We start from the raw sequence: 13239 nt of genomic DNA, 5'->3' as shown, positions 1-13239 counted from the left end.
TATGATTCGCTAACTGCTGGTACATTGCTATCCTCAGTGAAAGTGAAGGATTGAAGGATTTTTTTGTTTCGTTTTGTTTTAGGGAGCAAGAACAACTGGGGTCACACGCGCCCGAATCGAAACTATCGAATAGAGAGGAGCTACGGTCTGAGGCGTTGCAGTCATGGACTGTGCGGCCGGTCCAGGCGGAGGTTCGAGTCCTCCCTCGGGCATGGGTGTGTGTGTTTGTTCTTAGGATAATTTAGGTTAAGTAGTGTGTAAGCTCAGGGACTGATGACCTTAGCAGTTAAGTCCCATAAGATTTCACACATATTTGGTTTTTAGAGAGGAGCTAAAAAACGACTACACGACGATCCCAATCGACGTAAGAGAAACAGCGAAAAATAGGGAAGTGGATTAAGGGCTATAAAATAGACCATAGAGAAACAGAGATCCAAGACTCAAAATTAAATAGCCTTTACCATACTGCTATGACGGATAAAAACTAAAACGCGGCCAACAGCCCGCGCGTCTTTTGCTAAAACGGGCGATAACTTAGGAGGCAAAACCAAGCGGGAACGTCAACGGTTAAAAAATGGGCATTCCGTCAGGAAATGGAGGACAGTTGAAAGTTGGGAGCAATGTGCATGAAGTGGTGGGGGAGCGCCACTTAACAAATGGCGATGGCTGAAAAGGCAGTGCCCAATACGCAACCTAGTTAAAATGACCTCCACGCGGTGAGAAGGCCAAAAGGAGGTCATCCAGGCCTCTGGGAGAGGCTTAAATACCTGGAGCTTATTCCCACGAAGGGAGGACCAGTGGCGATGCCAAAGTTACACCACCTCCTGACAGACGGCAACACAGCGATCAACAGAGGCAGTATAGGAACTAGTGGGATGTGGCACGAGGTCTGCAGCCTTGGCAGTAGCGTTATCAGCCTCGTTTTCTGACAGATCGGCATGACCAGGAACCCACAGAAACATCACTGTGGCTCCATCAAGAGTGACAGGTTTCCTGGATCCGTTCGACTAAGGAATGGGCGCTGTACAGTGCACAGAGACTTCGAAGGGCGCTGAGAGAGTCTGAGGAGAGAACACCGTTGAAAAGCCTGAGTCGTAGGATGTGCTCCGTAGCCTGATACATAGCGAAGAGCTTGGGGGTAAATGCTGAGCAGTGTGCTGGAAGCCGATACCGGAAAACGTCGGCGCCAATCACGAAGGCAGACCCGACGCCTCAGTCAGCCCGAGGTACATCAGCGTACACAAAGGTAATATCGCGGAGTTCCGTGCGAAGGTTATGAAATTGGAGGTGATAGAACGAGGTTAAAGTAGTGTCCTTAGGAACCGAATGTAGGCCAAGGTTAACACGGTGGGGACGGGGTTCACATTCACAGGAAAAGTTGAAGGTTGCGCCGCCGGAGCAAGTGCCGAAAGTGAACTCCAGGAGGTAGCAGAGAAGAGGGACGCGCCCCATACGGGCGATCAAAGGAGTTGTCGAAGAAGGAGGCATAGGATGGGTGGCCACGTATGGCAGACAAACCACATGCATACCTCCTGAGGAGAAAGTCACTACGGTAGGTCAGTGGTAGATCGATTAGCATCTTCGGCATACAATCTCTCAACTGGGCTAGTGTAAAAGGCACCAGTGGCCAAACGAATGCCACTCAAAAAATTAAGTAACTAAGAAGTGCACAACACAGGAACTGTATACGTCTATTGAACCATAACGTATGAAGATTTGTGACATAACTGCATTTTTCTGACTTGAAGTTAGTGATTGTTGATGACGATGATTGGTTTGTGGGGTGCTCAACTGCGCCACCATCAGCGCCCGTACAAAGTCCCAATTGTAACAGAGTCCAATTTTTTCGTAGTCCACTCTAGCCACTGTCACAAATGATGATGATGAAATTATGAGGACAGCACAAACACTCAACCCGGCCGGGAATCGAGTCCTGGGCCCACTGATCCAGAGGCAGCAACGCTAGCCACTAAACCAGGAGCTGCGGGCTTGGCGATCATTGATGTTTATTATTTGAAGTGATGGTTTATTACAGTTTGTCCCTGAACGTTTTTTTTGTGAGTCATAGCAATATCTACGTGAAAGTGACAGACCATTTATTCTTTGGAAAAGTTAGAAATTCCATTGGAAGCTGCAATTTTATCAGCCCGGGTAGGTGCGCTGTCTCTTCCTAGCGGCACGCAGTCAGATACTGGAAGATCTCAGGGCTCATTAGCTACTGAAAATAGTGATTATTAGGGATTTAATTTACGCCCCTTTCGTGATCTGGATTAATGACAATATCCGGATGCGTTTTCTGAATCCATGCTGACTGTGTCAACAGATCGTTTTCCATCGATTCACGATGTTCGAACACAGTATGCGTTGCAAAATCCTCCTGCAAATCGGCATCAATAATATGCATCTATAATTCGTAGGATTACCCCTACTCACTTTCTTGAATATTATTGTGAGCTGTGCAGCTTTCCAGTATTTAGGTACGGAGCTTCCGTCGAGCGGGCAATTGTGCATGATTATTAAGTACGGAGGTCTCTTCCACGTGAGTAAGCGGAAAACTTGGTTTCAATCATGCATCGGAGATGTCAACTGATTGTCGACGCTGCGGGTAACTGTACGATTGTTATTTCATTTGTTTCTTGTTCATATATGATACATGTACTATGATGTGCAAAAGCATTATGACCACCTACTTGAAAGCGTGTTGGTCCACTTCTGGAACGCAGTTCAGCAGTGATTTTCTGTGCTATGGATTCAACAAGTACTTGATCGTTTTCAGAGGTTTTATGGCACCAGATGACTACACGGAGGTCACACACTTTCCGTAATTTACGGGCGGTTTGTGGGCACGGAGCTGGCGCCCAATAGTTCCCCAGTTGGGTTTCATCGGATCCAGATAAGCCGAATTTGATGGCCAAGAGGTCAACGTGAGTTCAACTGCTCCTCAAACCATAGCAGCACGATTCTGGCTTATGACATGGAGAGTTATACTGATGGAAGATTCCATCGCTGTTGAGGAAGAGATCAAGCACAAGGGATTACAGGTGGTCTCTAATAATGTTCGCGTAGTTCACAGCTGACGTGGTGCCTTCATTTACCAGCGCAAGTCCCATGGAAGCCCAGGTTAATGTCCCCCACAGACGCAGAGCACTAGGAGCAGTATTACGTTATAGGCGGCATTCACAACATACCGTTGCTCCCACTGGCCTGCGTCCGTTCTGGACACGACCATAGATCTGGTTTATCAATAAACGGGATTCACAGGACCAGGAGACACGATTCCATTGGGCCGCGGTCCAGTCCTCTCAAGCGGATCACAATGTTCAACTCTGTGCACTGAACGGTGTGCTCCAAAACGCTTGGGTCTGTGCCAGCACTGTAGTCTGTTGTCAGATCTGCCACAGATCGCCACCTATCCTTCTTTAGACAGCGGGCAAGCCTTCGATCCCTACGTTCTGTGATGAGGTATGGAAATGAAACTTCTTGTCGCCTACTCCTATTATCAGCATTGTGTGTGTATGGAACCGAGGACCTAGAAACGATGGAGAGGCTTCGTCCCGCCATAGCCTCAGATGTTTGAGTGGTAGAGTGCATAGTGCATAGTGTAACTGAGGCGGAATAAGGGGAACCAGCCCGCATTCGCCGAGACAGATGGAAAACCACCTAAAAACCATCCACAGGCTGGCCGGAACACCGGGCCTCGGCGGGTTAGTGCTGGGGACCGGCACGCTTTCACGCTCAGAAAGCAGCGCGTTAGACCGCGCGGCTAGCCGGGCGGGCGGTATCAGCATTCAACAACAGCTTTCCGTGGATTTTCACTAAGGTGGCACTCTAACAGCCGACCAGCTTCGCTGTTTCCGAGATCCTCGCTACCAGACACTGCTCACAACGATCTGTATTTAACCAAAGTCGCTTAAGTCGGCGGATTTCCCCATTTGCACTACTTATCGTTGCTAGAATGATTCCCCATGCGTCTCTGCTCCGCACATATACACTGCTGGCCATTAAAATTGCTACACCAAGAAGAAATGCAGATGATAACGGGTATTCATTAAACAAATATATTATACTAGAACTGACATGAGATTATATTTTCACGCAATTTGAGTGCATAGATCCTGAGAAATTAGTACCCAGAACAACCACCTCTGGCCGTAATAACGGCCTTGATACGCCTGGGCATTGAGTCAAACAGAGCTTGGATGGCGTGTACAGATACAGCTGCCCATGTAGCTTCAACACGATACCACAGTTCATCAAGAGTAGTTGCTCGGCCACCATTGACCAGACGTTATCAATTGGTGAGAGATCCTGAGAATGTGCTGGCCAGGGCAGCAGTCGAACATTTTCTGTATCCAGAAAAGCCCCTACAGGACCTGCGACATGCGGTCGTGCATTATCCCGCTGAAATGTAGGGTTTCGCATGGATCGAATGAAGGGTAGAGCCACGGGTCGTAACACTTCTGAAATGTAACGTCCACTGTTCAAAGTGCCGTAAATGCGAACAAGAGGTGACCGAGACGTGTAATCAATGGCACCCCATACCATCACGCCTGGCGATACACCAGTATAGCGACGACGAATACACGTTTCCAATGTGCGTTCATCGCGATGTTGCCAAACAGGGATGCGACCATTATGATGCTGCAAACAGAACCCGGATTGATTCGAAAAAATGATGTTTTGCCATTCGTGCACCCAGGTTCGTCGCTGAGTACACCTTCGCAGGCGCTCCTGTCTGTGATGCAGCGTCAAGGGTAACCGCAGCCGAGGTCTCCGAGCTAATAGTCCTTGCTCCTGCAAACGTCGCCGAACTGTTGGTGCAGATGGTTGTTGTCTTGCAAACGTCGCCATCTGTTGACTCAGGGATCGAGACGTGGCTGCAGTATCCTTTACAGCCAGGCGGATAAGATGCCTGTCATCTCGACTGCTAGTGATACGAGGCCGTTGGGATCCAGCACGGCGTTCCGTATTACCCTCCTGAACCCACCGCTTCCTTATTCTGCTAACAGTCATTGGGTCTCGACCAACGCGAGCAGCAATATCGCGATACGATAAATCGCAATCGCTATAGGCTACAATCAACCTTTATCTAAGTAGGAAACGTGATGGTACGCATTTCTCGTCCTTACACGAGGCATCGCAACAACGTTTCACCAGGCAACGCCGTTCAACTGCTGTTTGTGTATGAGAAATCGGTTGTAAACTTTCCTCATATCAGCACGTTGTAGGTGTCGTCACCGGCGCCAACCTTGCGTGAATGCTCTGGAAAGCTAATCATTTGCATATCACAGCATCTCCTTCCTGTCGGTTGAATTTCGCGTCTGTAGCACGTCATCTTCGTGTTCTGGCAATTTTAATGGCCGGTAGTGTACTTCTCTTACCGCGTCACGTGCTTTCGGCGCCACCAGACAGCATACAGTCTTGCGGTGGGTGGTGATCATAATGTTTTGGCTCTTCAGTGTATTTGTTTTAGTTTGTTGTCAAATACATTCTTCTACTGATTAGTCAGATCACGATCCTAGTTAACTGACTCTATAGCGGTATAGTGTGAAATACATCTAACTGGTATACAATCTGAACTGAAGAACTTCGCTTTATTAACTGACATAAGCTACTTTGCTACAGCGAGGATTTCTACTTCTACGTTACTCTTGTTAGCAGCTGTTCTTGATACGAAATCAGGTATATTGACTTCGTCTTCTTTGGTTGGTTTGATTTGTTTTGAGGGAGGAGACAAGACAGCGAGGTCATCGGTCTCATAGGATTAGGGAAGGAAGTCGGCAGTGCCCTTTCAAAGGAACCATCCCGGCATTTGCCTGGAGCGATTTAGGGAAATCACGGGAAATCTAAATCTGCTAAGGTCATCAGTCCCTAAGCTTACACACTACTGAAGCTACATTAAAGTAGGGACAAATACACTCACCTATGCCCGAGGGAGGACTCGAACCTCCGCGGGGACCAGCCGCACAGTCCATGACTGTAGCGCCTTAGACCGCTGTCGCAAAGTGAATAAATTGTCTTTCCGATGGTGTATTTCACATACGACCAGAATCTCTCTGATTTTCTGCTAGATTTCAAAACAGAGTTTGGTTCTGGAGTCTACTGAAAGCATCTGTTTCGGTGTTTGCGCCAAATTTTGAACTTTTGTAAGACTTCGCCAATCTTGGGGATTTTGCATTCTTTTGCATTTGTCCAGCTGTTTTCGTTGCTCCTGCAACAACGTTCTGACCTGTTTTGTGTACCATAGGGAGTCAGCTCCGTCAATTACTAATTTCTCGTTATAAATCTCTTCTGCTGTCGCTGCTAACACTCTAGTTATTAGTTAGGAATGAATGGAGGGTGTGTTAGAGCGTTTGTTGAATGGGTCTGGTCAGCTCCCTCGTCGTCCGCTCAGCGCCTGGAGGCGAACTCACCTGTGGGCTGGTCCGGGTTGAGAGGGACGAAGATGGCGTCTCGCGCGATTGTTGCCAGCATGAGCGGCGCGAGGTGAGGACTCCAGCTGCAGCAGGCGGCCACCATGTCGCCGGCGCCGACTCGCAGCTGGGAGTCGTCCGCGGCGGCGCGCTGCAGCAGCCAGTGCGCGCTCACCTCCTGGGCCCCGCCTCCAGCCTCTGGGTACACCTGCGAGCACGCACTCCGCTGCAGTTTCTACAGAATTCTTACTCCGCGCCTGCTGCTGTGGAAGCCAGTCTAAGATGCCGTCTAATGAAATTACACTACTGGCCATTCAAATTCCTGCACCACGAAGATCACATGCTACAGAGGCGTAATTTAACCGACAGCAAGAACATGCTGTGATATGCGAATGATTAGCTTTGCAGAGCATTCACGCAAGGTTGACGCCGGTGGCCACACCTACAACGTGCGGACATGAGGAAAGATTCGAACCGATTTCTCGTACACAAGCAGCAGTTGACCGGCGTTGCCTGGTGAAACGTTGTTGTGATGCCTCGTTTAAGGAGGAGAAATGCGTACCATCATGTTTCCGACTTTCATAAAGGTCGGATTGTAGCCTCTCGCGATTGCGGTTTATCGTATCGCGACATTTCTCCTCGCCTTGGTCGAGATCCAATGACTGTTAGCAGAATATGGAATCGGTGGGTTCAGGAGGGTAATACGGAACGCCGTGCTGGATCCCAGCGGCCTCGCATCACTAACAGTCGAGATGACAGGCATCTTATCCTCATGGCTGTAACGGATTGTGCAGCCACGTCTCGGTTCCTGAGTCAACCGGTGGGAACGTTTGCAAGACAACAACCATCTGCTCGAACAGTTCGACGACGTTTGCAGCAGCATGGACTATCTGCTCGGAGACCATGGCTGCGGTTAACCTTGACGCTGCATCACAGACAGGAGCGCCTGCGATGGTGTTCTCAACGACGACCCTGGGTGCACCAATGGCAAAACGTCGTTTTTCGGATGAATCAAGGTTCTGTGTACAGCATCATGATGGTCGCATTCATGTTTGGCGACATCGAGGTGAGCGCACATTGGCAGCGCGGGATTAGCCGAGCGGTCTGGGCGCTGGAGTCATGGACTGTGCGGCTGGTCCCGGCGGAGCCTCGAGTCCTCCCTCGGGCATGGGTGTGTGTGTGGGTCTTAAGGATAACTTAGGTTAAGTAGTGTGTAAGCTTAGGGACTGGTGACCTTAGCAGTTAAGTCCCATAAGATTTCACACACATTTGGACATTTTTGAACGCACATTGGAAGCGTGTATTTGTCATCGCCATGCTGGCCTACGACCCGGCGTGATGGTATGGGGTGCTGTTGGTTACACGTCTCGGTCACCTATTGTTCGCATTGATGGCACTTTGAATAGTGGACGTTACATTTCAGATGTGTTACGACCCATGGCTCTACCCTTCATTCGATCCCTGCGAAACCCTACATTTCAGCAGGATAATGCACGACCGCATGTTGCAGTTCCTTTACGGGCCTTTGTGGATACAGATAATGTTCGACTGCTGACCTGGAAAGTACATTCTCCATATCTGGCACCAATTGAAAACGTCTGGTCAATGGTGGCTGACCAATTGGCTCGTCACAATACGCTAGTCACTACTCTTAATGAACTGTGGTATCGTGTTGAAGCTGCATGGGCAGCTGTACCTGTACGCGCCATCCAAGCTGTGTTTGACTCAATGCCCAGGCGTATCAAGGCCGTTATTACGGCCAGAGGTGGTTGTTCTGGGTACTGATTTCTCAGGATCTATGAACCCAAACTGCCTGAAAATGTAATCACATGTCAGTTATAGTACAATATATTTGTCCAATGAATACCCGTTTATCATCTGCATTTCTTCTTGGTGTAGCAATTTTAATGGCCAGTGGTGTAGTTGCTACTTAACTTCAGTCACTTCCAACTAAGGTGTTCTCACATCAGCTGCCGATCGGTTAATACTTCGGAGACTGGCCACTTACAAGCCTAAAAGGGTCTAGGAAGCCTGCCATTTGTGCTGTTATTTGAAGCTTTATTGGCACATATGTAGCACACGTATTTTCCAGAGTAACACAAACTTAGAAAGGAACATCATCATCATCATCATTTAAGACTGATTATGCCTTTGAGCGTTCAGTCTGGAGCATAGCCTCCTTATAAAATTCATTTCCTCCATGATCCCATACTCAGTGCAAACATTGGTGCCTCTTCTGATGTTAAACCTATTACTTCAAAATCATTCTTAACCGAATCCAGGTACCTTCTCCTTGGTCTGCCCCGACTCCTCCTACCCTCTACTGCTGAACCCATGAGTCTCTTGGGTAACTTTGCGTCTCACATGCGTGTAACATGACCCCACCATCTAAGCCTGTTCGCCCTGACTGCTACATCTATATAGTTCGTTCCCAGTTTTCCTTTGATTTCCTCATTGTGGACACCCTCCTGCCATTGTTCCCATCTACTAGTACCTGCAATCATCTTAGCTGCTTTCATATCCGTAACCTCAACCTTGTTGATAAGGTAACCTGAATCCACCCAGCTTTCGCTCCCATACAACAAAGTTGGTCGAAAGATTGAACGGTGCACAGATAACTTAGTCTTGGTACTGACTTCCTTCTTGCAGAAGACAGTAGATCGTAGCTGAGCGCTCACTGCATTAGCTTTGCTATACCTCGCTTCCAGTTCTTTCACTATGTTGCCATCCTGTGAGAATATGCATCCTAAGTACTTGAAACTGTCCACCTGTTCTAACTTATATTCTCCCACTTCCCCTTCTTTCTCACCCCTTACACGAATGTCACTAACAGCTAAAACGTCCAGCCCCATCTTACTTACAGCCTCTGCCAGCTCTACCTTCTTCCCAGAATAGCCCCCATTGATATTAATAGCTCCCCATCTGATTACCATTTGTTTGCCAAGTTGTATCTTAGGAGTCCCTGGTTTGTCAGTTAGAGGTGGGACTCCGTCACCTCCAAAGGTCCGAGGCATTTTGCTCTGATTGTTGCCAGCATCATATTTATAATATCGGGGAAGCAGGTTGCTAGCCTCACTTGCCCCGAGTCCCATTGAGTTTTACCCCTAACGGTTGAAGGACTAACCGGTGGATTTGGTAGTCTTTGCCGTATGAGCACAAAGGTGGTCGCGACTCAGAATATGTCCGAGATGCCCAGCCTTATTCCAAAGTAACTGCTATCCCGACTGTCGGGACCACTTACTTCAAGTTTAAAGATTTATTTCTCATATTTAATATGTGCGAGGGGAGTTATTGGGAACTTTCATACTCTTGAGAGCACAAAATTTCTTCCTCACGCAAAGAACGTGATGTACAAACATCAAAAAAAGTTTTGCGTCACCCCGGTTCCCAGAACTCCTAAAGATAGACGTTGATGGTGGATATTGTATCACAGACACAGTCCTTTTGGCTGCTCAGAGATGTTACTAAACCCCGCCCAAACATGTAAACAACCATGCATCAGCAGCGCCTGTTAGACGGAGGGGTTCCGACAGCCAATCAGTCCCAGTCACTCCACCAGGAAGGAGGTACACGGTTCGTTTTGTCTGCAGTTCAACTATGCCTAGATGGCCAACACCGCGGTTCGATCGCGTCCGCATTGTTACTTGTGCCAGGAAGGGCTCTCTACAAGGGTAGTGTCCAGGCATCTCGGAGTGAACCAAAGCGATGGTGTTCGGAAATGGAGGAGATACAGAGAGACAGGAACTGTCGATGACATGCCTCGCCCAGGCCGCCAAGCGTTACTGCTGCTGTGGATGACCTCTACCTGCGGATTATGGCTCGGAGGAACCCTGACAGCAACGCCACTATGTTGAATAATTGATCGGTGACTCAACAGACTACTGTGTGCACAACGACCATGTACGTGAAATTAGAGAGAAGGTCGGAGTTGGCCGTAATATTGATGGTTTATTGAGAGCAAATCACATTGTGATCGTTTCGTAAGCTTTGGTAACTGATAATGACACCAGTGCCTAAGAGTTTAATTTGTACACCATAGCACTGAAGATGATCACTACGCGATTGAAAATCGATTTTGCTGCCAATAAACCATCAATATTACGGCCAACTCTGACCTTCTCTATAATAATGTGGAATATTGCTTTTCGTGTTACGACTCAAACTGTGCGCAATAGGCTTCACTTCCGACATCGATGGCGAGGTCCATCTTTGCATCTACGACAACATGCAGCGCGGTACATATGGACCTAACAATATGCCGAATGGACCGCTCAGGACTGGCATCGCGTTCTCTTCACCGATGAGTGTCGCATTTGCCTTCTTTGTTGGAGACCTGTTTGGAGGCAACCCGGTCAGCTGAACGACTTGGACACACTGTCCAGCGAGTGCAGCAAGGTTCCCCGCTGTTTTGGGGTGGCATTATGTGAGGCCGACGTACGACGCTGGTGGTTATGGAAGGCGCCGTAACGGCTGTACGATACCATAATGCCATCCTCCGACCGATAGTGCAACCATATCGGCAGCGTATTGGCGAGGCATTCATCTACATGGACGGCAATTCGAGCCCTCATCGTGCACGTCTTGTGAATGACTTCCTTCAGGATAACGACGTCGGTCGACTAGAGTGGTCAGCATGTTCTACAGACATGAACCCTATCGAACATGCCTGGGATGGATACAAAAGGGTTGTTCATGGATATGACCAACCAACCACTCTGAGGGATCTACGCCGAATCGCCGTTGCGGAATGACAATCTGGACCAACAGTACCTTGATGAACTCTTGGATATTATGCCACGGTGAATAAAGGCATGCATCAATGCAAGAGGACGTGCTACTGGGTATTAGAGGTACCAGGTGTGTACAGCAATCTGGGCCACCACCTCTGAAGGTTTCGCTGTATGGTGGTACAACATACAATTTGTGGTTTTCGTGGGCAATAAAAAGGGTGGAAATGATTTTATATTGATCTCTATACCAATTTTCTGTACAGGTTTTTTTATGTGTGTATTGGTAACAGTATTACAGCAAACTGTCAGACCTAATGAGCACAAGCACAAAATTACGTCAACGAGATCATAATGACTCAGCCATTCACGACAGCAGATACTGCTTTCGCTAATATTTTTTTCAAAATAATCCTAGTAATTGAGGAAAGAAGGCAGCACCAGTCAAGGGACATACAGCGACATGTCCATACATTTTTCTCATTCGAAATGAGCCCAGTTCTCAAGTGATAGGTGATTTGCATGTCAAGAAAATCATGGACCGGCCCATACTCGTCTGCCAACTTTTTAACACGAAGTTGTGACCCGAACTATGGCCGTGCTTGGTCTCCAAAGTGTTAAAGGTGACATGCAAACACAGTGGGTCACTTGTAAGTGCTGAGACAGTGTTACATATAACGTGGAGTAATGTTGGGAGCGACTGCTCACAGGTATGATATGAAAGCGACATTCTGTCGACAGCTGACGAAGTGACTAATCACTGAAATGCAGAAGACGACGCAATTTCAAGTCCTGAATTGGCACACGTCAACAAGCTGTGGCCCAACTATTAATCACGCTCACGTTGTTGATGGAGTTTAACACCGACCTCTACTACCAAACTAGAGACAAGAAAATGTAAGTCAGTACTAAAAACGAATGTAATTTCTCACTTTCAATGATTACCTGAAACTATCCTCACTCGCTGTATGAGTTGGAGCGATACTAACCTATGAACAGTCCTTGTTAGCACGTTAGAGGCATCACAGGTGCACTTCGAACGATGAAAGAATGAGAGAAACAAAAAGTGAGAGCAAATAAAAAGTCAATAAGACGATGAAAATGACAAAGTAGTAAAAGTGGTAGTACTACAGTTAAAGCAGTTAACTCAATAAAATAATAATCAAACACTTAGAAAGATTCTAATGAATATGGCGCATAAAGCCTTGTCGTTCTAACATGATTGTCGATTGACTCACGATAGACTTAACATGTGGGCACTGACGTTACAAAAATATAATTTTGAAGTAATACTACCAACTAGGGAATGGAAACATCATAGCAGATGTGCTCTCTAGATTGGCAGTCTGTATAGATATTACTTTGCAATGGTAAATACATCAGTACATCAGTTATCAGGTAAATTCCATTTGAAATTTATTTGAAAAGGACTCTACAGGATATGAGGAATGAACAAGCTGATGACACCAGTTTGAAGATGTTTTAAGCTGTTCGTTTTTGGAGCATCACCTGCAACCAGCTTTGCTAAAGAAGCGGCGACACTTTCTGCGCAACCCACCCATCATTTTGCACGACAATGCGCGGGCGCATAGAGCGCAGTCTGTGCTGCCCTGTTCTGGGAGGTACTGTACCATCCACCGTACTCCCCGGACTTAAGTCCTTGTGACTTTGATTTGATTCCGAAGATGAAGGAACCACTTCGTGACATTCGCTTCAGAACTGTTCCAGAGGTTCGACAGCCAGTAGACCGCTCTATTCGTACCATCAACATAACAGGTTCTGCTAACAGTATACTACGCCTTCCACATCGCTGGCAATGGGTTCTACACAACGCTGGTGACTACTTTGAAGGACAGTAACTCTTTTGTATCGGTTGTGAATAAATAGTTGCCACTCATTAAGTTCCAACCTACGTAGATGACAAAGCGCATGTACACTATTACCTGAGCTCAGGTAAAGGAGGGTTTATATACGTGTTAGGGGCACTGGACGTCTTGTCAGAATATGTAAAATCATATCCTCTAAGGAAAAGTACAGTCTATGTTATAAAAAAGTTATGAAGGAAGATTTCTTATAAAATGTTGGTAAACCAAGAAATG

At 47.3% G+C, this 13239-nt stretch overlaps 1 protein-coding gene across 2 annotated transcripts in view; it reads right to left on the bottom strand.

The window, feature by feature from the left end:
• The window catches only part of LOC126281648 (probable 4-coumarate--CoA ligase 1), a 142136-nt gene that overhangs the window by 41704 nt on the left and 87193 nt on the right, over window positions 1-13239 (bottom strand). For both annotated transcript variants that reach the window (XM_049980785.1, XM_049980786.1), the window contains exon 3: window positions 6414-6621. In XM_049980785.1, coding sequence (XP_049836742.1) covers window positions 6414-6621 — 208 coding nt within the window. The remainder of the gene's footprint in view (window positions 1-6413; window positions 6622-13239) is intronic.

Source organism: Schistocerca gregaria, chromosome 7 (assembly GCF_023897955.1).
Source record: "Schistocerca gregaria isolate iqSchGreg1 chromosome 7, iqSchGreg1.2, whole genome shotgun sequence".
In the NCBI taxonomy this organism is placed as follows: Eukaryota; Metazoa; Arthropoda; class Insecta; order Orthoptera; family Acrididae; genus Schistocerca; species Schistocerca gregaria.
This window is presented reverse-complemented; position numbering and strand designations above follow the sequence as displayed.